The sequence below is a fragment of the Chiloscyllium punctatum genome, chromosome 1, assembly GCF_047496795.1.
Source record: "Chiloscyllium punctatum isolate Juve2018m chromosome 1, sChiPun1.3, whole genome shotgun sequence".
NCBI classification, from domain to species: domain Eukaryota; kingdom Metazoa; phylum Chordata; class Chondrichthyes; order Orectolobiformes; family Hemiscylliidae; genus Chiloscyllium; species Chiloscyllium punctatum.
Genome location: NC_092739.1, coordinates 125,271,478 through 125,298,260, shown reverse-complemented (window position 1 = coordinate 125,298,260; position 26,783 = coordinate 125,271,478). Strand labels below are relative to the sequence as shown.

Genomic DNA, 26,783 nt, shown 5'->3' with positions numbered 1-26,783 from the left:
AAATGTAGAGTAATAGGGTAGGGGTACAGGTCTGCTGTGGGTTATTCTTCGGGGTGTTGGTGTTGACTCATTAGGCCAAAGGACCTGTTTGCACACTGTAGGGATTCTGTGATGTTGATTCTATGTTCAGCTTTGCGAAGGACAGTCCCCTGCCAGCTTTGTGTATAAATCCACTATGCGAGGGATTGGGCATTTATCCAGCTGTGAAAACCTGTTTACTGTTTGTTCAAATTCCCACACATAGCCAAACCAACTCATTGGGCTTCACAATCAATACGACTGATGCTGCCCATTATGCAAACTGGACGACTTCTTCATTTTCCAGACTGCTGATTTTTGTCTTTACCTTTGCCTGTAAGGACCACTGGATGGGGAATTGTGGAATTGTGGAATTGTGGAATTGCTTCTCAGTCAACATGCAAGGTGGCCTTGCTCCTTTGATATTGTTGTGGTTCTGTTTGCTGAGCTGGGAATTTGTCTTGCAAACGTTTCGTCCCCTGTCTAGGTGACATCCTCAGTGCTTGGGAGCCTCCTGTGAAGCGCTTCTGTGCTGTTTCCTCCGGCATTTGTAGTGGCCTGTCTCTGCTGCTTCTGGTTGTCAGTTCGAGCTGTCCGCTGTAGTGGCCGGTATATTGGGTCCAGGTTGATGTGTTTGTTGATAGAGTCTGTGGATGAGTGCCATGCCTCTAGGAACTCCCTGGCTGTTCTCTGTTTGGCTTGCCCTATAATGGTAGTGTTGTCCCAGTCGAATTCATGTTGCTTGTCATCTGTGTGTGTGGCTACTAAGGATAGCTGGTCGTGTCGTTTCGTGGCTAGTTAGTGTTCGTGTATACGGATCGTTAACTGTCTTCCTGTTTGTCCGATGTAGTGTTTTCTGCAGTCCTTGCATGGGATTTTGTACACTACATTAGTTTTGCTCATGCTGGGTATCGGGTCCTTCGTTCTGGTGAGTTGTTGTCTGAGCGTGGCTGTTGGTTTGTGTGCTGTTATGAGTCCTAGTGGTCGCAGTAGTCTGGCTGTCAGTTCAGAAATGCTCCTGATGTATGGTAGTGTGGCTAGTCCTTTGGGTTGCGGCATGTCCTCGTTCCGTTGTCTCATAACCTCAACACCAAGGAGAGGGAAGCACTAAAATCACTAAGAAACGATAAGAACATAATTATACTACCAGCAGACAAAGGCAGAATGACGGTCATCCTGGATAAAGCAGAGTACATGCAAAAAGCACAACAACTACTTGCAGATACTAACACCTACCAAAAGAGGGAGGTTGACCCCACCCCACAGCTCACCAACAGGATAAACAACACACTGAGGAAACTACAAAAAGACAACAGAACGAGGACATGCCGCAACCCAAAGGACTAGCCACACTACCATACATCAGGAGCATTTCTGAACTGACAGCCAGACTACTGCGACCACTAGGACTCATAACAGCACACAAACCAACAGCCACGCTCAGAAAACAACTCACCAGAACAAAGGACCCGATACCCAACATGAGCAAAACTAATGTAGTGTACAAAATCCCATGCAAGGACTGCAGAAAACACTACATCGGACAAACAGGAAGACAGTTAACGATCCGTACACATGAACACCAACTAGCCACGAAACGACACGACCAGCTATCCTTAGTAGCCACACACACAGACGACAAGCAACATGAATTTGACTGGGACAACACTACCATTATAGGGCAAGCCAAACAGAGAACAGCCTGGGAATTCCTAGAGGCATGGCACTCATCCACAGACTCTATCAACAAACACATCGACCTAGACCCAATATACCGGCCACTACAGCGGACAGCTCGAACTGACAACCGGAAGCGGCAGAGACAGGCCACTGTAAATGCCGGAGGAAACAGCACAGAAGTGCTTCACAGGAGGCTCCCAAGCACTGAGGATGTCACCTAGACAGGGGACGAAACGTTTGCAAGACAAATTCCCAGCTCGGCAAACAGAACCACAACAACGAGCACCCGAGCTACAAATCTTCTCCCAAACTTTGAACTCCTTTGATATTCCCTGGACATTCCTAAAAATCTTCTGGGTATTTAATTAAGATTTCACTGAGGTAGCCATGTCCTATTCAAAAATAATGAACCAATCCAGGTGAATCTTTCTGAACAAATTTGTCCCATCAAGCTTGAGCCTGGGCCTTTTACTACAATCAGTGGTAACTGAACCAGGTGCTTCTGATAAGAGTTCAGAACTGAAGTTATACCCTTAATCTGTAAAGGTTCCCCAGTATACATTCTCTGAGGTAAAAACAATGACTGCAGATGCTGGAAAGCAAATACTGGATTAGTGGTGCTGGAAGAGCACAGCAGTTCAGGCAGCATCCAACGAGCAGCGAAATTGACGTTTCGGGCAAAAGCCCTTCCTGATGAAGGGCTTTTGCCCGAAACGTCGATTTTGCTGCTCATGGGATGGTGCCTGAACTGCTGTGCTCTTCCAGCACCACTAATCCAGTATACATTCTCTGTCTAGCTGAGGTCTTGCAAACTTAAGGGTTGGAGTCCAGAGTTTTTTTAAAGAAAGAGAGAGGTAGAGTATTGACTGAATCATAATTTGGAGATGCCGGTGTTGGACTGGGGGGTACAAAGTTTTTGACTGAGTCATAGAATCACTACAGTGTGGAAACAGACCCTTTGGCCCAACAAATCCACACCAACCCTCCGAAGAGTAACCCACCCAGACCCATTCTCCTACCCTATTTCTCTACATTTATCCCTGACTAATGCACCTCATTTGCTCATCCCTGAATACTGTGGGCAACATAGCTGGCTAATTCACCTAACTTGCACATCTTTGGACTGTGGGAGGAAACCAGAGCACCCGGAGGAAATCCACGCAGACACGGAGAGAATGTGCAAACTCCACACAGACAGTCGACTGAATTGAACCTGGGTGCCTGGCGCTGTGAGGCAAAAGTGCCAACCACTGAGCTACTGTGCCACCTCTGACTGCTTCAGAACAGATCTGTATAATTTTCTTGAACTTTATGTGAAAAGAAGGTAAGTCTGTCTCCAGATTGTTTAATTTATAGATCAGTACTCACACAAAATGGTTGCTGTTAGTTTTCTGAATGTTTTGAGATCCCACTCTGTGATCTTCAGTGAAGTTTCCAAGGGTCTGCAAACAAGATCTTGGAATCTTTCATAAACAGGGATTGTTGCTTAGCACCTTACTATCATGATGTGATATAATATGGTATATTTGAAGTTGTTTCTTCATAAACAGCCAATATTTATAACTGAGATCTGCCTTGCTTTTTACATTTATTGATTCTGATTATGATAATCCATCACATACAAGATGATTAGGGGGTTAGATAGGGTTGACAGTGAGAACCTTTTTCCACGTCTGGAGTCAGCTATTACAAAGGGGCATAGCTTTAAATTAAGGGGGGGTAGATATAGGACTGATGTTAGGGGTAGGTTCTTCACTCAGCGAGTCGTAAGTTCATGGAATGCCCTGCCAGTAGCAGTGGTGGACTCTCCCTCTTTATGGATATTTAAGCGGGCATTGGATAGGTATATGGAGGATAGTGGGTTAGTGTAGGTTAGGTGGGCTTTGATCGGCGCAACATCGAGGGCCGAAGGGCCTGTACTGCACTGTATTCTTCTATGTTCTATGTTCTATAAGAACAAGGCAAGGGTAATATAATGCTAAAGTATTCAACAGATATTTATTCCAGCTCCTGGAATCACAGGCACTTGAATGTCTGCACTAAAACCAAGAAATGTGGGGTATGTAATCTGTAACAATTTCCATCAGAGTGTCATGCTGAAGGGGGACTTAGTAAGATGAGTAATCATGAACAGGCCTGTACTGCATTCTAGATGTGAGACATAACATGACAAAGGTAAGAGAGGAAAGGGAGAGGTGATGAAAGGCAATGGTACTGAACAGAGATGTCTCTGTTGCACGAACCTGTACCCTCTTTCTGCCTCTTTCCAAGAGAAGGACCTCTCTTCTCTTTTTCCTGACTCCAGCATTAGATCCAGGTTGGTTTGAAGAAGTGAGGCTCTCCCTTCGCTATGGTAACATGCCTCCAGCCCCTCTCACTGGGCACCTCACTTACCTCAGATGAAGTGGAAGACTTTTGCACTTTCTACAGGTGTCTGCCTCAGGAATGGCTGCTGTGGGAATTCCAAACCAATATGACCCATTTTCTCTTCCCATCCCATTGGTGTAGTAGACAGGAAGCTCCACTCTGTGACAATTAAAGGCTTACTCCAGCAAAAATCTCAACTTCAATAGATTCTCCCAATTGGATACAGGTTTCCAATCTGAAAACAAACCTCGGTCCCGTTATTTCTGGGGTGTGGGTGTCACTGGCTGACCAGTATTTATTGACTGTTCCTAATTCAAAAAGGTAGTGGTGAGCTGACTTCTTGAACTGCTGCAGCCCACCTGCTGTGGGTTGGCCCACAATGTCATTGGGTAAGGAATCCAGGAATTTGACCCGGCAACAGTGAAAGAACGGCGATATATTTACCTGCCTTTATAGCAAACATGTTCTCTAAGTTGACTTCAGAAATTTTGACTTCAGAAAACAAAGTATTTCTGAATTCTAGTACTCCCCTTAATCTTTGCTGCACTGGGTTTTGTTATCTACAAACTTTGAGCATACTCTCTGTACATTTAAATTCTGGTTGTTAATATATATCAAACTGAGCAGTGGTAGTATCAACTTCAGGGACTGCCCTGTATATTTTGTTATCATCTGAAATACAACCTTTCAGCATTACTCACAGCTTCTATTCCTTAGTTAATTCTGGAGTCAGTCTGTTACTCTGTCTTGAGTTCCACGAGCTTCAAAATTCTTGTACTCTATTTATGTGATGATATATCAAATGTTGTTTGAATGTCCATAGACAAATCAGATAAATTTAATCACAATTCTCAGTTACTTCATCAAAGACCTCAAGCAATTTAATCAAACACAACTTGTTTTTAAACAAAAAAAAGCTGTAAATCTGAAACAAAAACAGAAATTGCTGGAAAATCTCAGTAGGTCTGGCAGCATCTGTGGCAAGAAAGCAGAGTTAATATTTCTGGTCCAGTGACCCTTCTTCAGCCCTCTTTTTAACAAATCCTGGCTGTCATTTATTCATTAACACATTTTTCCAACGAACAATGAGTCTTATCTCAGATTGCTCTCTTTAAATGTTCCCCAGTCACCAACATTAGGCTGACTGTTTTGTAGTTGCTTTTTTCCTTTCCTCCTTACCTCCACACTACCACCTAACTGCTGTAGTGCTTATTTTCCCCCAGCACCCATGTTGTGTGTGAGCAGGTGTAGGATGCAGTGAGAAACAACAGATGCTTAAATCTTTATTTGTATTCCACCACCAGGAAGAAAGGAAACACCCAAGTGGCCAGTGTCAAGCAATGCCATTTAGTTGCTATTTTTCATCCCTCTCCTCTTGTTAGCTGTCATCCACTCCTTTCCTACCCATATCTAAGGAGCATTGATGTACTTTGTCTTTGTTTCATTGTGCAGTGATTGGAACCAGCTGGATCTCATTGACTACAAGATCTTTGATCAGAGTTGTTAGCTCTTGCTGACCAATATAATTAAGGGATGAGCAATGCCCTTTGTGAAGGGTGTTGCTTGTCACTGGTGAGCCTTGTGTTTCCTTTCTTCCTGGTGGTGGGAAAAAAGGAATAAAGGTTTGTACACATCTGTGGTTTTTCACTATGTCTCACACCTGCACATGCACAACATGGGTGCTGGGGAAAATATAAGGACTACCGCAGTTAGGCGGTAGTGTGGGGATAAAAAAAACAGAAGAAAATAAACCAGGAGATTTAGAGTCTCCTCAGTTTAAAAATATATAAATAAGGGATTTAGAATCACCTCAGTTGAGGGGATTGACTCTGAGCTAGATGGCTACAGCCAGTATACTGTGCACAAGCAAATAAAAGGTGACTTGGTGACTGGATACCAGCCTTTGTGCAGTTACAGAGTCATCATTGTTTCAAACTTGGCAATGACTGATCTTACAGACCTTAGAGGTGAAAAGTTATCTCAAGGTCTGCTTCTGGAACTTCCGAAAAAAAAACTGACATTACAGCCCATTAATTTCTGAATTTGTTTTAATATGTAAAAACTATATTCTCGTGCATTTGCTAATTTTTGTGGAAGTAAGTAGTAGTGAATACAAAGGAAAGGACACTTTTATCTACTCTGTTTCTACACTTTTCCTAAAATTAGCAAATGGTAGAAAATATGCCCCAAAGTGAGTCAGAGCAAAAAAAAGCAACGTAATCTAAAATTAGTGCTATTAATTAAAAAAATTATAATAATGGTACATTATAAGAATAGGCACTGACAGGAGTAGGTACAATTGTCAGCATTAATCAATATGTCTTGTGAAGCTGTTTCATTTGTGGCTGTCATATTGAAGATTTTATAATTGGAGTGAATGCTATGTCAGATCTGAGACACAAATTGTTGCCTCAGGAAAGTGGTTTCACTCTACTGTGTTATTTTGTGTGAATGGTTACTAGTCATACTGGTAGAATTGCTTCATTCCAAACTGTGAAGGGACCATTTGCAACATGTCTGTGCAATGGAAAATACATGCCAGATGAAATTGCGAATTGGGTGACACCTCATAAATCTGTCATTAATCTGTCATTTGCATTATGCCTCTGTCCTGCGAGTTGAATTCTTTGATTTGTCATTTGAAATATCTGATTACCCAACTGCAGAGTAGAAATTTATTTGTCGAAGTTTCTTATATTTGTTCTGAATATCAGGAGAGAGAGATCTAATTATTCGCTTCATCACTTTTCTATAGCTTCACTGTTACAGTGAAAAAAAGATACATTTTATAGGATCTGTCGATCTATCAGAAATAAAATAAAACTAAATTGTTAAACATTCTCTTCCTTTATTTTCAGAATTCTGCCACTATATATATACATGATGTGCTTATATGTTGGAATGTATTCACTTATTCCCTGGAAGTCTTTTGGAGAAAATGCAAAGTCCCAGTTGGATAACTGCAAGAGATCCTGGTGGACAAACATGTTGTTTCTTAACAACTTTGTTATGATTGAGCAACGTGTAGGTTCAGTCTCTACAGAAATGTAGACAGTTTCTTATTTACATATCTTTTAATGCATACATCTTGGGTTTCCATTATTCTTCAAGTCAAATTACTTATGTTGTATCTGTGATGCAATATTAAATTAGTTCAGAGCTATAATTATTGGGAAAGATAATGGCCTGTATTTATATCCACTTGGTGAGTGGCAGAGAGTTGGGGAATAGTTAAAATTGGAAAAAAAACAGTTTACAATCCTAATTACATGCTGCCATTTTTAGAGAAACTGGTTTTATCATATTTAAATTGAACTTCTGTGATGTTACTGATGCTCCAAATTTAATCAACAAATGACTTGCAGGTTTTCTAGGGCCTGGAAAATCTGAAAAGCAAAAGAGAATGGTTATCTGCCAGCTCCAATTGGTCATGTATTTTAAAGCATACTTATACATCAGGAACTGCAGATGTCAGAGAACCACATAAACTAGGAGCAATAGCATGTCATTCAGCTCTGCTGTGCCATTTGATAAGATCATGGCTGATCCTGTAACCCAATGCCATAGTCCTGCTTTCTCCCAAAATCGTCAATGTCTTTAAATCTAAAAACCTATCCATTTTTGTTTTGAATATATTCAACAGCTTGGTCTCCATTTGCAGTATAGAATTCCCAGATTCACTACCTTTTTGAGTGAAGAATTCCGTTCATCATCCCAATGCTAAATGGCCTACTGTGTATGCTGAAACTTAGACACTTGGCTCCAGAATCCCCAACTAGAGAAAACAATCTGCCTTCATCTAATCTGTCCAGTGCTGTTAGAATGTTATGCATTTCAATCCGATCCCCCTTTCAACCTTCTAAACTCCAGTGAATACAGTGGAATCAACGTCTCCTCATAGGAGAGTCTTGCCATCCCTGGTATCAACCTCGTGAACTTCCACTACAGTCCCTTAATGTCAAGTGCACCTTTTCTTTCATAGGAAGACCAAAGTGGCATGCAATCTTCCAGGTGTGGTCTCACCAAGGCCCCTAAAATGTCCTCTTCTCCCAAAATGACTGAGGTGACCACATCTCACCACACCGTAACCACTGATCTACTGCCTTCTAAACACCCTCACCTTGGCTTCTCTTTGTCCCTTACTTCTGGGTTTGATCACCCACCTTTCCCATTCCTGAAATCTAGGTTCCATTCTTAACAGCCTCTTGTCAAGTTGACTAATGACTGAACAGGAGATTGTATTGTATTCAGCAATTACTTTATGATGCCATCAGTGCTGGATGCTCCATGAACTGCAGTGCAACCCTGGATTGACCCAATCCCTGATAGGTATTAGGGCCAATCATTCAATGTATTGTTAGAATGAACATGGGGTATGTAGAAGAACAGAACATTAAATTGTAAGTGTATCAATGCCCCAGTTTTCATGGTCACCAACAATACTCATGAGGAAGCTGTCCATAAAAGTTTAGCAAATGCTTTCATAAGTTTTCCTACAATCAGTTTTAACTTGGTATTGTTTATAGGAGGTCTTTTGGATGTTTGCAGCAGAATTTCTGTCTGGTTTATTGGTTCTGTCAAAATCCTATCACAGATCCTTGAAAAAGGTATGTAGTGTCACAGGGCATAGTACTGTATGACCATGCATTTTACCATCTCATGGTGATCACCTATAGCCTGATTCGGCCAAAGATCTATCCACGCTGATAAGTCTTAATGCTCTTCATCTTCCCTTGGTCTCAATTGTAGTTCAGTGATATCCCGGTGGTGTCTGCTTGCAGTCTAGATGGCATCAAGCCATGCTCTCTGCAGATAATACAACTGGGTTCACAGGAATCCTATCTGACAAGATGTCCAAGATCTTCTGGGAACACCTGGAAAGATTGCCTCAACTGCTGCATGAGAGGGGCAGAAAATTTCCTCTGAAATTTTTGGTGCTGGTTATAATGGGCCCCCAACATCAATTAATCCTTTGCTGTGCTCAAATTCCATTCCAAAAAAGATAGAGGGTTTCTTGACTAGGACATATTGTGAAATGAAAGAAACCATTGCAGGTTTATTATGACATAACTTACCAAGAAAAACTATGTTTGCAGTGCATGGGTTGGACATGGTACCTTGCAAATGACTTCCAGTTTTACATCACAACACCAGTTTTCATCTTTCTTCTTTACAGGTAAGTGTTATTATTTAGTGATTTACTGTTCCTGTTTTAAGAAAAACATTAAATGCCCAGTGGTTGTTGCCTTTTGCTCCCTGTTTTCCTGATTGGACACCTCTAGGATGATGGATTTTGAGCATCACCTCCGATACTGGAGTGTTGATCTCGGTTACTTTGCAGAGCTCTGTTTACCCAACACTGGCAATCTCTGGACCCGCTTTATAGATAACTTGTCAGAGGGAGGCAAAATGATTCACACATATGGAGTCCTTATAAACTGCCCATTAAGGGGATGGGCAAAATTAGTATATGTGGTTAAGTAGAGGAAGATCAGTGGTTAGCACTGCTGCCTCACAGCATCAGGCTGGGTTTGATTCCACTCCTGGGCAACTGTCTGTGTGGAGTCTGCAGCTTCTTCCCATGTCTGTGTGAGTTTCCTTTGGGTGCTCCAGTTTCCTCCCACAGTCCAAGATGTGCAGGTTAGGTGTATTGGTGAAGCTGAATTGCCCATAGTGTCCAGGATGTGCAGGCTGGGTGAGTTAGTCATTGGACATGCAGTATTACAGGGATGGGGTGGGTCTGAGTGTGGTGCTCTTCAGGGACTTGGTGTGGACTCGATGGACCAAATGACTTGCTTCTACGCTGTAGCGATTCTAAAAAAACAGGGGCCATGATTCCTGGGCCGATCTTCAGGCCATTATGGTCGCAGATTAAATAAATGAAACATTGAAAGACAGGAAACAAACTTCAAACCACAACAGCAGAGGTAGTAGCTGTCCTGGCTGTTAGTTTGTAAGTCAAGAGTGCATCTCCCCTGCCACTTACTTTTGGGATGCCTCACTCCTACTTGCACCAGTCAGGACCTGGCAGGCCAGTTCTGCTCCTTTCTTGAGACTGCATACACTCTTCCAGATATTGGGTCCTTTACCATTGAGCCTTCTCATCTCCTTAGAACCTCACAAGCAACAATCCAGATGATTGTTTGTTCTGTTCCCTGTAATGTGAGACCCTGCCCACTGCTTGTTTAATACTAGCAATGGAAGAATGAGCCGTTAAGCCGTTAAAATTGGCAATAGCATTAGAAGATCATCCATGAGTTATCTTGGAGTGGAGTTAGGAAGGCAGTGGAATCTCACTCACCCATCTTTATTCTTCATTAAATACTCAAGATGGGGGAGGACACAAGATTTGCCACAATTAGTTCTGTTGTAAAGTTCTGAAATGCATTTTCATGAACAAGCCATTCTTAATAAATGCTTGGCACTAATTTTAAATTACTTCAAGAAGTCATAAGAATATCTGGTCGGCATGGATGGGTTGGACCAAAGGGTCTGTTTCCATGCTGTACATCTCTATGACTCTAATATTCAAATGAAACCTCACTAAAATATTCGGCTATTGGTTATAAGTCTGGCTGAGGGGTTTGATGCTGATACGGGGGGAGGGTCTGAGGAAATTATCTTTGTTTACTTGATTAGACTTTGGGTGACTTGACCTTAGAAGAATTTCTTCATGGTGTCATTCCATGGTGGAAAATAGCTGTCTTTGTCATTGCTCACCAGGTTGAGTAGGATCCTTTTATGTTAAAGATCAGAATTATTAACTTCTCTGTCTGTCTTTAGGAATAGGTTGTTAATGATTGCCCTTGCAGGATTTCTGTTGTTGACTTGTTTCATTGTCACTGCTTTGATATCCTGGTTCTTCAAACTGCCAATAGGACTTCACTTTGATTCCAGGTAAGTGTAGAATCTAATTTTTGTTACAGATCTAGGCATTAACCCTGGATCGATATACACCTAGAAGCTACTGTCAAAATATTGAAGGTCTAAATGCTTGATGAGGTTACATGACATTGCTACATTTATTAATAGAAGTGATATCCTGTTTGTTTCTTAAGCTGGGGTGGCACGGTGGCACAGTGGTTAGCACTGCTGCCTCACAGTGCTAGAGATCTGGGTTCCATTCCCGCCTCAGACAACTGTCTGTGTGGGGTTTGCACATTCTCCATGTGTCTGTGTAGGTACCCTCTAGGTGCTCCGGTTTCCTCCCACAGTCCAAAAATGTGCAGGTTAGGTGAATTGACCATGCTAAATTGCCCATAGTGTTAAGGGAAGGGGTAAATGTAGGGGAATGGGTCTGGGTGGATTGCTTTTCGGAGGGTCGGTGTGCACTTGTTGGGCCAAAGGGCCTGTTTCCACACTGTAAGTAATTTAATCTAATCTAAACTTTACTCAGAGCTGCTCCTGTTCTACTGTCAGATCTCCATAAATGGGATTTCCATCACTGGGAAGTAGGAGCAGATCTGAGATAACTCCTGGCTAATGTGTCCAATAAAGTAGCAGAAGGATGAATATCATTCAAGGGCATGAAACATTCAACCACTCAGATCACCAACAGTCATTTCCAGGAAATAATCTCACGTCATAGTCAACATAGAGCAGGGTTAAATGAATGAACAAGTGTACAAATTAAGAACAGGTGAAGGACATTCAGCCGTCTAATCTGCTCCATGTTCAAATGTTCATAGCTGATCTAATCATATCACATTCCTGCCTCAGAAGTAAACTTTCACCCCCTTGGTATTCAAAAATCTATCTTATTCATTGTTAAAAGTTTTTCAAGACTCTGCTTCCACTGCTTTTTGAGGGCATTTTGGAGTCACATGATGTATACCTCATATATGAGCTTCTGCTTTCTAGTTTACTCAAATGAGCTGAATTTTTAAGCCTGGATGGTGAAGGGCAAGTATAGAATTTTGTGTCACTGGTCAGCCAGTTCCTAGGCACAACTGCCTGGTGTCATTTTCCTGAAGGTGGGATGAAGGATGGGATAAGTAAGATGACTGAATGACCATGTAGGATGGAGAAGAGGGCAGCTTCTAGAGGTGACATCCTGTGACAGATGCACAATCCCCCAAAAATCTCAGAATATGGCCATTTCTGAAGCAGCCCCTTCAATGCTGCACCAAAATTTAGTTCCTATAACAGTCTATAGAATCACCTCTTGATGGCTGTTCTGGTTATAAAGGTAAGAGAGAGAGACAGAGAGAGCCAAGCCTTAAATGGCATTCAAAGGAGATCTACGACACTAATTTTTTGTATGGTAAGCCCGAGGTGTGAAGAAACTTGGGCCATTTATTTAGTCCTGAAAGGAGATGGCTAAGAAATCACCTCACGCAGTAAATAAGAAATAAAATGTTATGGAAAGTGTAAATCTTGAAAACTACTTCAAAGTAAACTATAATAGTGTTACAAGAGAATTAGGATCAATCTTGAAGCCACACATGCATGAAGACATTGAAAGTTTTGAACAAAATGAATCGGAATGTTCCCGCTGAGAATTAAAAATTCATTGTTTTAAAATTCATTTAAGTTTTCTTACTAAACATGATTTTATATTTGTCTTCAGACTGCTTACATATGGGGTTTACAACATACAATACTACGTAAAGCCTTATTGCCGCTATGGTCCATTTTTAATTGGAATTATGTTGGGCATTTTATTGCATCACAGAGAAACATCTTTACTGAAAACCAAGGTACCTCTTGTGTTGCGTGGTGGTAAAAACTTGAAAATATGTATCTGTTTGTAAGGAACTGGGATATTCACTTAAAGCTGACCTATAAATGGTTAAATTCTAAAGCTTTGTGGTTATATGATGTGCACATTGCAGGTGGACTAGCGGTTTTGAGAATGCAGTCTCAGGGTTTGGCTCAATACTCCAATCACCCTTCCATCAATTACAACACAGGGGTGCAGTAACTTGATGTGCCATGGCATCCTGCGTAAATCCCCCTAAATGTTGCAAGCAGTTAGTTTGCTGCCTGGATATCACTATTTTGCCCAAAACAAACATATAGGCATATAACAGCAAAGTCACAATTTAACAAAATTTATTTTATAACTAAAAACATGTCATTGGATAGGGGGTAACACTTCAATTTTGTCCAGTCACCTATACATTTGTTATTATATCAATACTTGTTTGGTCGTTGCTCCTTTGACCTTCACTCAGCTACAAATATTACATATTACTCCCACAGTCCATACAGTTTCTACAATGGTCACAACATCAAGATTGCTAAAGCTGCCAACACTATCCTCTGTGATCATTATCTTGGCATGCTATCCTTTCTTATCTCCTTAACTTCCACCAGTCACTCAAAATCCGATCACCTTCCCTCTATTGGCCACTTTCACAAGTTTGCCATTGCATGGTAGCACAATGGTTAGCACTGTTGCCTCACAGCACCAGAGACCCGGGTTCATTTCCCGCCTCAGGCGACTAACTGTGTGGAGTTTGTACATCCTCCCCATGTCTACGGGGGTTTCCTCCGGGTGCTCCGGTTTCCTCCCACAGTCCAAAGATGTGCAGGTCAGGTGAATTGGCCATGCTAAATTGCCTGTAGTGTTAGGTAAGGGGTAAATGTAGGGGTAGGGGTATGGGTGGGTTGCGCTTCGGCGGGGTGGTGTGGACTTGTTGGGCCTGTTTCCACACTGTAAGTAATCTAATCTAAACACCTAACCATTTTCTTGAAAAAGACAATTACACAAATCAAAGTAGGTAAAAATGGGCCAGCATGGCATGCACCCTAAGCCATTAATGTAACTCTGAAGTTATGTAGTAATATGCTGACAGTGGGATCCATTTAGAATCCTAGTAGTCACCATTCAAGATTCCACATAGTTAGAAGCAGCACCGACTTCAGCAATTCTTTACATCCTCTCTGACCTGTGAAAGCTCCACACAATATATCATATTTAAATACCTCATTTATAGAACAGCACATTGTTGCCCTGGCAACATTTTCCAGTTTGAACATACTCCTGCATACACTTGGATCCTTGACTTTGTCTTTCTGTATATGCCGTCTCCCTCTGCTCCTGCAATAGCACAAGAATCTTCAACTATCTCAGTCCACTTCTGGAAATCTTCCTTAAACTTTTTCACCTCACAACCTCCCTACCTGCTTTCCTGAAATCTTCCATATGACTAAACCTTCAGTGTCCTGCTCTAATATTCTCATAAAGGCTCAGTGTCCATTCCTCTTCTCTGTAATGTTCCAATGAGTGCTGATTCATGTTAAATGGAAATTATTATTACTGCTTATTAATGACAGTGAAATGCTTTCTTTTCCAGGCTTCTGTTGTTGGTGGTTGGCTGTGCTGTCTGGGCACGATGATTGTTGTGATAGCATTAGGTTATGCTCTAGATGATTCAACTGAAACCTACTCTGTTCTTCCTGTGCTGTATCAGGCACTACACAGATCTGCATGGGCTGCTGCGGTTGGATGGATCATACTTGCATGTGAAGAAGGATATGCAGGTATAATTCTTTAGTAGCAGTGAGTTTCAGACAGGCCTTGGAACATTTTACAATTGTCGAACCCAACACTAGGTTTTTCAAAGATGTCTTCAGACTTTCTCTTTTGATTCACTGGACAACATCTGTGATTCCCTGCAAGGGCATCTGGCAGAGGCCTTTACTCCAAAGGAACAAGAGTGAGTCCATTTGAACCGTACTGATGCACCTCCTGATAACTATATTGAGTGGGATTGATAGTATTGGGAACAGATTGCATTGATATAGTGCTTATCCGGGGAAACATTGAAAGAAATGTTCCAAAGTCAAAGCCGGGTAGATTGAGAATAAATAAAGTTTTCACTGACATTTACGAAGCAAGTTGCAAAATCACATAAGGTTTAATGAGATACTTTTCAAGCATAGGATCAGCATATTAAAAGCAGAGTTCAGGGAGGTGTATTTAGATGGAAGTTACAATATGACAACAGGGCAACGACGTGAAGGGAGTTTAAAACAAGGCTGATTGACATCCAATTTGGATGGGCTACAGTTTCCTCCATTTAAAAACCGGAAAGACTGAAGACATTTAAATTGCAGCTAGCTTTGTGGATTTGGACTGATAATGTGCCTACCCAACTGATCAATTCTTGTGGGTTGTAACACAGCTTTCTAAGAGTTACTCAATCACAGTCCAGAGCAGGAACCTTAGGGATTTTTGTTTTCCTTGTTCAGGTGTGTTGAGAGTAATTCCTTCCCATCATGGTTGCAACCTTCCAAAACCAAAGCATTATAGTTTATGTGGATTGTCTTCATACTAGGTAGAACATAAAGTAACAGAATCAATTGTGCCTGTTTTTCTGCCCTAAAGTTTACATCATATAGATTTTAGATAGGCCTTGTGCTAATATAATTTTTCATAAAGCCTGGCAGGCTACACAGTTTATATCAGATTCTGAAGTCGATCTACCACAGTTGACAGAGTTTACAATGGTGGCTACTCTGCTATTTTTCACTACAGAGAAGATCAAACTATCAACAGTTAGGTATACACTGCTAGCCATCACCAAGCTAGTGAAAGACAGAGAACAGTGTTAAACCAGAATCTTTTTTTTCAATGTTATTGCATTTGTAGCCTTCTCAGAAAATATAGTTTTAATGCATTTCTAAAAAAGAAACCTAAATTCATAAGAAATATTCTAGTCAACTGACCTATTAAAAAAAATTCTCATTTACTGTTAAATAGGAGCTGAGTAATGAGTATGAATATGGTACCTGTCACAATCAGATTGCACCTAGAAACCAGGCAATGCCTGATGCATTCCATGTGTATGCAAACATCTACTGAATACTGGCAGCCTTTAACGTCAGCTTTAAGGTCAAATCCCGTTTTGGACTCTTTGAGATGGTTAAGAATGGAACTTGTGTGTACGCAATAAACCCCGTATATAATGTGAAGACTAAAAGAAAATTACAGGATTACTTCATTAATAATTGGGGCAGTTTTAGTCACTTTTTTTTCTACTTCACAAGATGTGTGCAAATTGGGACTTCTGTAGTGCAGGTGAAGAAGTCTAACAGCTTGTCACCTGCAGGAACATGAGTAATGCAAAAATAATTAGATGCAGTAGTTCCTTAAATCACACTCCCAGATGAGACTGTTACTTTTATTCTAAAATCCTGTTAAGGACTAAAAACTTTTTTTTGTTAAAGTGGACAAATGGAAAACAAAGGCACGTAGAGAATGAAAATGAGATTTCACAGTTTCGAACAAGCTAAACTTTACTATACAAGGTTAGAAAAGTTAGATGATCCATTATGTCTGAATGTGAATATATATAAAACTCAGACTCAAAAATTGGGATGAACATGAGGTGATTATTGAGTGACAGTCATACTGTAGTCTAACACCCCACAGACCGGACTTTAAGTGGTTGATGCAGCCAAAACTGATTCTACCTAAATATTACTGATAATGAGTCACCAAATGTCATTACAGCTTTGTCTCCCATTTGGCCATTTCCAATTCTTCATTTTCAAAGACCTCGTCCTGGAACATATGAGCATTTGTTTTGGTTTGATTTCTTCTGCTGAGACTGTATCCCATTGAATTTCTGAGACTGCATTACAGCATCCAGCAAAGTTGCTTTGAAAAGGTTGGAGTGCATCATGACAATGCCTCTACTAATCAGAGTCTACTTGTCAACTAATCAGCAATCTCATATCTTGCATTATTAATATTGTTTTTTTCCTAGGAGTTTGTATTCTTGTGAAATGTCCTGATGAATGCAAGTTAGAAAGCTTTGTCAGTATGTCTTTTTTCAATAATTTTCATGTTCTGTGCAATCAAACCATTTGTAAACATTTAATTGTTTTCCAAGTTTATTAGAGGTATTATTTAATTGCAATGCTTAAACAAAATTGGGTGGCACGGTGGCACAGTGGTTAGCACTGCTGCCTCACAGCGCCAGAGACCTGGGTTCAATTCCCGCCTTAGGCGACTGTCTGTGTGGAGTTTGCACATTTTCCCTGTGTCTGCGTAGGTTTCCTCCAGGTGCTCTGGTTTCCTCCCACAGTCCAAAGATGTGCAGGTCAGGTGAATTGGTCATGCTAAATTGCCTGTTAGGTGAAGGGGTAAATGTAGGGGAATGGGTCTAGATGAGTTGCTCTTTGGAGGGTTGGTGTGGACTTATTGGGCCGAAGGGCCTGTTTCCACACTGTAACTAATCTAATCTAAAAAAAAAGTGGGCAGCACGGTTGTCAGCACTGCTGCCTCACAGCACCAGAGACCCGGGTTCAATTCCAGACTTAGGCGACTGACTGTGTGAAGTTTGCACATTCTCCCCGTGTCTGCGTGGGTTTCCTCCGGGTGCTCCAGTTTCCTCCTACAGTGCAGGTTAGGTGAATTGGCCGTACTAAATTGCCCGTAGTGTTAGGTGAAGGGATAAATGGGAGGGTCACTCTTCGGAGGGTCAGTGTGGACTTGTTGGGCCGAAGGGCCTACTTCCACACTGTAAGTAATCTAAACTGCAATAACTTTCTTTCAATGAGCAATCAAGGTGAATGGTCAAGACCCCTAGAGTAGGAGAATAGTAAACTTGAAAAGTTGAGCAGGGATAAAGTAGCAAATTTAAAAAAAAGGATGTCAGAATTTTGAAGTCTAAAACTTGTCCAAAATGAGGGAAGCTGAAAAATGGGCATTGAATAAGTCTGAAATCCTTAGAAAGAATTAAACTATAGTTTTCAATAGTAGTAAAAGAAGGAGGAAGAGTTTATGGAGTGACACATTTGAAATGTAGGTGCAACAAGAAAGGAAAGTTCAGATGGGTATAGTCATGGTAAAATAAATGAATGTGAGATGGAAGCACAAGAGACAGAGGGAAGCAAAAGAGCAATTGTTTGTCAATTTGCAATTTGTTTCCTCGTAACTTCTCAAAGAGAACTGCATTAAAATGACTACAGATACAAAAAAAGCTATTCAGACTTGGTATAGACTTTGGTTTTATTTCTTTTTCATATATAGCACACATACAAAATGCATACTCTCAAGGTGATGATAGCATTTAATTACTTTAATCACATAACCTGGTTGGCTGGATTCTTATTTTTTTCAAAAGAGGGTACTGTTAGGGTGGATGTGAAGAATTCATGAAGTGGCTATAAAACTAAAGGACAGTCTCATGTTAAAAGGAAGTGGATAATCTCCAAAATGGTTTTCAGATAGTCAACCAAGATTAAGGTATAGAAATCTGCATGATTGGAGGCACTACCAAGAGAAACAAGGCCAGTTCCAAGCCCCCTCACTAAATCTTGCTCCTGGGATTCCTGGTGTTGGCAAAATGAATTGTCTCAATTGGAGAAATCAGCTGAGAACCAGGGCCTGAGCATGGGAAGCGAAACAATATGGACAAGTGCTTTTGCTTCTGACTGTCAAACTGTTACATCAGCTGGAAAACATACTGTGTGCATAGTCAACAGATATGGACATTCCCATAAAGAATAAAAGACAGGGAGCACTGCCTCAGCAGAGGGCTCATGACATTACAAAATTGGGTTTCAAGAAGGGTCAGCAAAACAGAAGAAGGGAAAAGAAAATATAAGGTAGAAGAAATGAAAAATAAAAGTCTCATATTGTCAAATATTCTGAATGGCTTAACTTCAATCTCATCTTGCATCGATTAACGAGGGAATCAGTGGTCATCAGAAATGGGTGGGAATGTGGATTTGAGGCCATTATCAGATCATGATGTGAATGTGCTGGTGTTGGATTGGGGTGGACAAGGTCAAAAGTCACACGACACCAGGTTATAGTCCAACAGGTTTATTTGAATTCACAAGCTTTTGGAGCACTGCCCTTTCATCACTTCACCTGAAAGTTAGCTGAGTTGGCTGAACAACTGGTTTGCAATGCAGAGTGATGCCAACAGTGTGGATTCCATTCCTGCAGCTAGCTAAAGTTACCATGAAGGACACTCCTTCTCAACCTTGCCCCTCGTCTGAGGTGTGATGACCCTCAGGTTGAACCACCACCAGTTCTCCCTCTCTCATGAGAGTGTTGCTCTGTGACTGGCAACTTTATTTCAATTTGGAAATATATTGCATGTTTCAAAAAGAAATGAAAATCAGTATGTGTAATTGGTAGTCTCATATCCACTGAAACCCTTGACTAAATTCTAATAAGCTTTCTAACTGAATTTTCTATTAATTTTCCCCTTAGGTTTTATTCAAAGTTTGTTATCCAGCAAGCTATGGATCCCACTCGCCAATCTCAGTTATGCCTGTTTTCTCATACATCCTGCTGTCATAAGTATTTATAATGGGCTTCAGGAGACACTCCTGCATTACACAGACATCAACATGGTGAGTAATCCAAGAATTTCCCTTGATTTAATTTCAGGAATATTCAAGGACAGTCAGTATGAGACTGCAGCAGAGCAAGACAAAGGTGGAGTGAATATACTGATTGTATTGTTGGAAATATTGGCTCAAAGTAGAAACAGGAAGACAGATACTCTAACAAGGGTTTACTGCAAGAAGTAAACTCTTCAGGGTAAGAGGTGAATGGGAGATTAGGAAAAGTGTGATTGATGTGCAGTGAGACCAGTGACAGAGTGAGGTCACAAGCGAAAGCCTGAAGAAAGTGCAGGAAAAGAAGTTAAGAGGTGAATAGGGTTGGTGAACATTTCTAACCTTTAAAGTAAAGTAAGGTCTTCAGCTTCTGTTTCAGTCTCCAGTGTTTTCCTTTTCTATTTCTTAAAAATATCTATTTAAGTAGTTGGTTGATACAGGTGATGTTTCTACCTTTTAGTTTTTAAACATGAAATATTACAATGAGGTGTAAAGAGCACGGAATATTGAGTAATTAATTTATAATTAAAATTAGAAATAGAATTTATTGTCATGTAAAATCAACTACAGGGATACAGGAGTACAGTGAAAATTGCACAAAGTCACCATTCTCCGGCACCATCTTAGATACAAAGATACTTATGCACAAATCTCAGCTACAAAGTAGAAAAGTTAAGAAATAAAATGAAAAGTTCAACATTACAGTCCTTCTCAAGTGCCATAGGCCTGCATCTGGGCTCTTCATCCCGACACCGAGACCATCGTCAACATGAAACAGCTGGCAAACCTCGAGCTCTGCAGCCGCAGAACCATGGCGCCTTTCTTCGACGCCATCTTTCCCCATTTGATGCCACCAAATTGAGTCTGTACTGGGATTGAACTTGGCAATTCAGCTATCACTGAAACTGCTGGGATCTGCACTGGGCCCAAACTCGCCTCCCTCCACCAAACCTTGCCTCTGTCATATTGGACACTTTGATGATTCCCAAGCTCTCCCTGGAAAATAAGTAAGGTTAAAGTTTTTTTTTAAAAAATGCAGAGAAAAGAAAAAGGTAACAGCAGAAAGAGCAGCTGATCTCTGGCCACCTGGGCTCAGTCCCACACATACTGCTACACTGCTGCCATTTTGACTGGCTTCAATTGGAATTCACATTGGGCCTCAACTCGCTACCACTGATGCCTTCTGAGGAAGAGTGGTAAGTGGAAAGGGGAAAAAACAAGAAAGGAAAAAAGAAGACAAGAAACGGATAAAGTGGACGACTTCTGGCTCAGAGCCCTATGCCACCATTTTGAAATCTGGGACTGTTTGAGAGGACCCTCTGTGTTCCTGATGAAGGGCTTTTGCCCGAAACGTTGATTCTTCTGCTCCTTGGATGCTGCCTGACCTGTTGTGCTTTTCCAGCAACACATTTTTCAGCTCTGATCTCCAGCATCTGCAGTCCTCACTTTCTCCCACTGTTTGAGAGGGGCAATACTGAAAGAGTGCCGCAATGTCGGAGAGTCAATACCGAGAGAGTGCTACACTGTCAGAAGGTCTGTACTAAGGGACTGCCGCACTTTCAAAGGATCAGTACTGACAGAGTGCAATACTGTCAGGGAGTCAGTACTGAGAAAGTGCTGTACTCTCGAAGGGTCAGCACCAAGGGAGTGCTGCACTGTTGGAGGGTCAGAACTGAGGGAGTGCCGCACTTTCAGATGGTCGGTACTGAGGGAGTGCTGCACTGTCGGTGAGTCTGTACTGAAGGAGTACTGCAGTGTTGGAGGGTCAGGATTGAATGTTGCAATGTTGGAGATGCAGTATTGTGGGAGTGCCACACTTTCAAAAGGTCAATATTCATGGAGTGCCAAACTTTCAGAGGGTCAGTACTGAGAGAGTGACACATTTTTCAGAGGGTCAGTACTGTGGGAGTGCTGCACTGTCAGAGGAGCTGTACTGAGGGAGTACTGCACTGTCAGAGGGTCAGTATTGAGGGAGTGCTGCACCATCAGAGGGTCAGAACTGAGGGAGGGCTGCATTGTCGGGGAATCATTACAGAGAAAGTGCTGCACCACTGGAGGGTAAGTACTGAGGGTATGCCGCACTGTCAGAGGATCAGCTCTGAGGGAGTGCTGCAACATCAGAGAGTCAGTACTGTTGGAGACTCGCACTGTCAGAGGGTCAGTATTGAGGGAGCACTGCACTGTCAGAGAGTCAGTACTGAGGGGAGTGCTGCACTGTCTTGAGTCAGTACTGATGGAGTGCTGCACTGCCAGAGAGTCAGGACTTAGATAGTGTTGCACTGTCGGAGACTCAGTTCTGAGGGAGTGCTGCACTGTTGAAGAGTCAGTACAGAGGGAGTGATGCACTATTGGAGATTCAATACTGAGGGAGTGCTGCATTGTCAGAGGGTTATTACTGAGGGAGTGCTGCACTGTAGGAGTGTCTGTGCTGTGGGAGTTCTGCACTGTTGAGTATCAGTAGTGGGGATGACCAGCACTGTTGGAGGGTCAGTACTGAAGGACTGCTGTACTATTGGAGACTCACTACTGAGGGAGTGCCGCATTGTCATGGAGTCAGTACAAAGGGACTGCCACAATGTCTGATGTTTACTACTGAGACAGTGCTCCACTGTCAGGGGGTCAGTACTAAGTGGGTGTTGCACTTGCAAGGGTCAGTACTGAGGGAGTGCTGCACTGTCGGAAAATCAGTATTGAGGGAGTGCAGCAATGTCGGAGGGTCAGTACTGAGGGAATGCTGCACTGTCAGAGATGCAGTACTAAGTGATTGCTGCATGGTTGGAGGGTCAGTACTTAGGGAGTGGTGGAAAGTCAGATGGTTAGTACGTGGGAGTGCCGCACTGTCAGAGTGTTGGAGGGTCAGTACTGAGAGAGTGCAGCAATGTCGGAGAGTCAGTACTGAAGGATTGCCGCATGTTGGAAGATCTGTACTGAGGGAATGCTGCACTGTCAGAAGGTCAGTACGAAGGGAGTGGTACACTATCGGAGAGTCAGTACTGAGGGAGTGCTGCACTGTCTGGAGGCGGTATTGAGGGAGTGCCGCAATGTCAGAAGGTCAGTCCTGAGGGCGTGCTGCACTGTCAGAGGGTCAGTACTGAAGGAGGGTCAGTATAGTGGGAGTACTGCACTGTCAGAAAGTCAGTACTAAGCAAATGTTGCACAGTTGGAGGTGTAGTACTGAGGGAGTGCTGGACTGTTGGAGGGTCAGCACTATGGGATTACTGCACTGTCTGACGGTGAGTACTGAGGGCTTGCGGCATTGTCAAAACATCAGTACTGAGGGAATGCTGCCCTGTCGAAGGGTCAGCACTGAGCGTGCACAGCACTGTCAGAGGGTCATTAATGAGGGAGTGCTGCATTTTCGGAGGATCAGTACTGAGAGAGTGCTGTACTGTCAACGGGTCATTACTGAGGGAGTGCTGCACTGTCCAAGAGCCAGATATGAGGGAGTCGGTACTGAGGGATTGCTGCAATATCAGAAGATCAGTACTGAGGGAGTGCTGCACTGTCGGAGGATCGGTGCTGAGTGAGTGCTACACTGTCAGAGGGTCTGTATGGAGGGAGTGCTGCACTTCAGAGAGCCAATACTGCAATGTTTGAGTTGCTGCCTTCATTAAACCGAGCCCCCATTAGATGTAAAAGATCTCACAAATTCATTTGGCAAACAAATTGGGAGTTTTCCTGATGCACTGGACAGCACATGTTCACCATTCACTGCAACTAAAACCAGATTGAACTTCTTGGTGCTTGTGGACCCTTGCTGGGCATAAAGTACAACAGTGGCTATGTTTCAAAAGTACTTTGTTGACTGTAAAGCAGTTTGAGACATTCTGAGGTTGTGAGAGGTGCTATACAAATGCACCTTATTTACTTACAGCGAATATTCCTGACAATAAAGTACATGTAGATTGGGTGAGAGCAATAATCTGTTAACCTATAACCCTCTCAATGTAAAAGATCATACAACTTAGACTGTCTTACAATAATATTAATTGAAACAATGACCATTCTTTTGATTGTTTAAAACGATGCATTTCTAAGCAATTAAAGAAACACACATAAAGATGTATAATAAATCCCTGACAAATCTGGGTCTGGACTGTTGGTTTTCCCTGACATTAGTGTAAACAATGCAAAGGACTAGGGAATTTACGATTCAAACTGCATTCGGTGCAACTTGCCTTTTCACAGTCTTGAGCACTAACTTTAAAGTCATTGTACTACCCACCAAATTAGTGACCCTCCTGAGATGCACTAATTACCGATGGCAATTTCCCCTAATTACACTGCCATTGCAACTTCATCTTCATCTTCAGAAACTTTTCAAAGATTTGAAGTTGGAACTTTTGGCAGAAAGTATGTTTTGAATAAGTTGATTTTAAACCCATAGTTTCCTAGTATAAATAGAATGTAGTCTCATACTTTTTTGAAAGTAATTTTCAGTAACTTAAAAGCAGGTTACTCACAGAAGCTGAGTTGACATTTTGATTTGAAATGTTTTTCATGAACCCACTTTCAGTTATATTCAAAATGTCTCACGTTAGCACTCATATATAGCAAGAGATGTTATTTAAAGAAAATGTTGGCTTAAAAATATTTTAAAATGCTGCCATATTGTGCTGATTGACAGTTGGTTTGTTTACTATGATGTGTAAGTAAATGTGAGTTGATGCATGCATTTTGTGGTTGCTTAGAGATACAAAATTGTTTTTAAAACCGGTACAATTTTGAATGAGGAACCTAACTCCAGAATTACAAGATTATAGAAACTTGAAGTTTTGAAAACATACATCATTCTAGATCTGTGACCCTCAGTGTTATGTAATGCATGGATAATAGTTTTTTTCTAATATTTTGTATCATGAATATCCTCAGAGCTGTATGTTCATCATTATAGTGTTTGCAATCAGGATTTTCACTGTTCTTCCAGTAAAATTACAATGACAGAGTTGGCATGGTGCTGAATGAATTTAATAATCAACTTAATAATCAACACAATATGCAGACATTAATTTATTGAGAGAGTCTTTTCTTCAAAAGGTATGTCTAATTATTCAATATTTATGGCCAAAAATTTTTATCTCCTCTTCTCTTTTCCCAGCTTTACCTCTTCATAGGTCACACAATTCTGGCACACATTCTAGGACTGCTGCTGTGCATACTCATTGAAAATCCTCTTCAACTGTTAAGAAAATACTTCTGACGATCCAATTCGAGGGAGCTCCAATCACACCTTCGATATATTCTCGCCTGAAGATCCAACATTTTGATTTTGTCTTCAAGATTATAACGGACTGAAATATTGAATCTTTAAGGCTCAACACTTAAATATCTCATTCTTTGATGACGTAACCAAAGATAATTTTTAATACTTCTGTACTTTTTGAAACTGTTTAAGAAAAGGTGACCAACAAAGTGTATTTGGCACAAGGTTTATGTCGTAGTCTGTATTAGAACTGTCCAAGTCTTATTATCTATGAACCATTCTTATTGAGATGCATGCTACTCACTTAAATTCATTTGTTAATGCAACACTGCTCAGGATTGATTTTTATGTACATGACTAGTTATATGTTAATTTTCTGGTAATATTTACTGCATAAAAACTTATTTTATAAGCTTTGAATTATACCCTCGTAGAAAACATTCGTAAATAAAATTGCTACTTTAGATGTAGAAACATGGATCATGAGAAACTGATTTCTGTTCATTGGGCATTTGATATTGTTACTCAATAAACTCATGTAAAATGTGTATGTGCATATAAATAGATATATATGCTGTAGTTATAAGCACTGAAATCAGACTTAACAGCTTCACAGTGCATAAGAAGTTTACTCAAGATGAATGCTTCCTCAAATTATTTCCCAACATAATTCCATTTTCATAGATCAGAGAATCCCTACAGTGTGGAAGCAGACCATTCAACCCATCGAGTCCTCTCTGACCCTCTGAAGGGCATCCCACTCAGATGCAACCCCCTTACCCTATCTATGTAACCCTGTATTTCCCAATTGCCGCCGCGATATTAACCGCCTCAACTTCTCCACCCCTCTCACCCACTCCAACCTCTTACCCTTGGAACGTGCAGCCCTCCACTCCCTCTGTTCCAACCCCAACCTCACTATCAAACTAGTAGACAAGGGAGGCGCGGTTGGAGCACCGACCTTTACACTGCTGAGGCTAAACGCCAGCTTGCAGACACCTCCTCGTACTGCCCCCTTGACCATGACCCCTCCTCCCACCACCAAACCATCATCTCCCAGACCATCCATAACCTCATCTCCTCAGGGGATCTCCCATCCACCGCCTCCAACCTCATAGTCCCACAAGCCCGCACCGCCCGTTTCTACCTCCTGCCCAAAATCCACAAACCTGACTGCCCCGGCCGACCCATTGTCTCAGCCTGCTCCTGCCCCACTGAACTCATCTCTGCATACCTCGACACGGTCCTGTCCCCATTAGTCCAAGATCTCCCCACCTATGTTCGGGACACCACCCATGCCCTCCACCTCCTCCATGATTTTCACTTCCCCGGTCCCCAACGCCTTATCTTCACCATGGACATCCAGTCCCTGTACACCTCCATGCCCCATCACGAAGGACTCAAAGCCCTCCGCTTCTTCCTTTCCCGCCGTACCACCAGTACCCTTCCACTGACACCCTCCTTCGACTGACTGAACTGGTCCTCACTCTGAACAACTTCTCTTTCCAATCCTCCCACTTTCTCCAAACCAAAGGAGTAGCCATGGGCACCCGCATGGGCCCCAGCTATGCCTGCCTCTTCGTAGGATATGTGGAACAGTCCATCTTCCGCAGCTACACTGGCACCAACCCCACCTTTTCCTCCGCTACATCGATGACTGTATCGGCGCTGCCTCGTGTACCCACGAGGAGGTTGAACAGTTCATCCACTTTACCAACACCTTCCACCCTGACCTCAAATTCACCTGGACCATCTGAGACTCCTCCCTCCCCTTCCTTGACCTTTCCATTTCTATATCAGGCGACCGAATCAACACGGACATTTACTATAAACCGACCGACTCCCACAGCTACCTAGACTGTACCTCCTCCCACGCTGCCCCCTGTAAAAACGTCATCCCATATTCCCAATTCCTTCGTCTCCACCGCATCTGGTCCCAGGAGGACCAGTTCCAAAACCGTACAACCCAGATGGCCTCCTTCTTCAAGGACAGCAATTTCCCCCCAGACGTGGTCGATGATGCCCTCCACCGCATCTCTTCCACTTCCCGCTCCTCCGCCCTTGAGCCCCGCCCCTCCAACTGCCACCAGGACAGAACCCCATTGGTCCTCACCTACCACCCCACCAACCTCCATGTACAGCGTATCATCCGCCATCATTTCCGCCACCTCCAAACGGACCCCACCACCAGGGATATATGTCC

General features: G+C 42.1%; 1 protein-coding gene across 2 annotated transcripts in view; it reads left to right on the top strand.

The window, feature by feature from the left end:
* oacyl (O-acyltransferase like) overlaps positions 1–25,128 on the top strand; it is a 72,007-nt gene extending 46,879 nt beyond the window's left edge. The window contains exons 10-16 of one of the 2 annotated variants that reach the window (XM_072573527.1): positions 6,924–7,089; positions 9,162–9,241; positions 10,849–10,962; positions 12,635–12,764; positions 14,484–14,553; positions 19,247–19,389; positions 24,476–25,128. In XM_072573527.1, coding sequence (XP_072429628.1) covers positions 6,924–7,089; positions 9,162–9,241; positions 10,849–10,962; positions 12,635–12,764; positions 14,484–14,553; positions 19,247–19,389; positions 24,476–24,577 — 805 coding nt within the window. In that variant the 3' untranslated portion in view covers positions 24,578–25,128. Of the gene's footprint in view, positions 1–6,923; positions 7,090–9,161; positions 9,242–10,848; positions 10,963–12,634; positions 12,765–14,366; positions 14,554–19,246; positions 19,390–24,475 lie in introns of both variants that reach the window. The other variant, XM_072573516.1, reaches the window with a different exon arrangement.
* Positions 25,129–26,783: the final 1,655 nt, after the last annotated feature.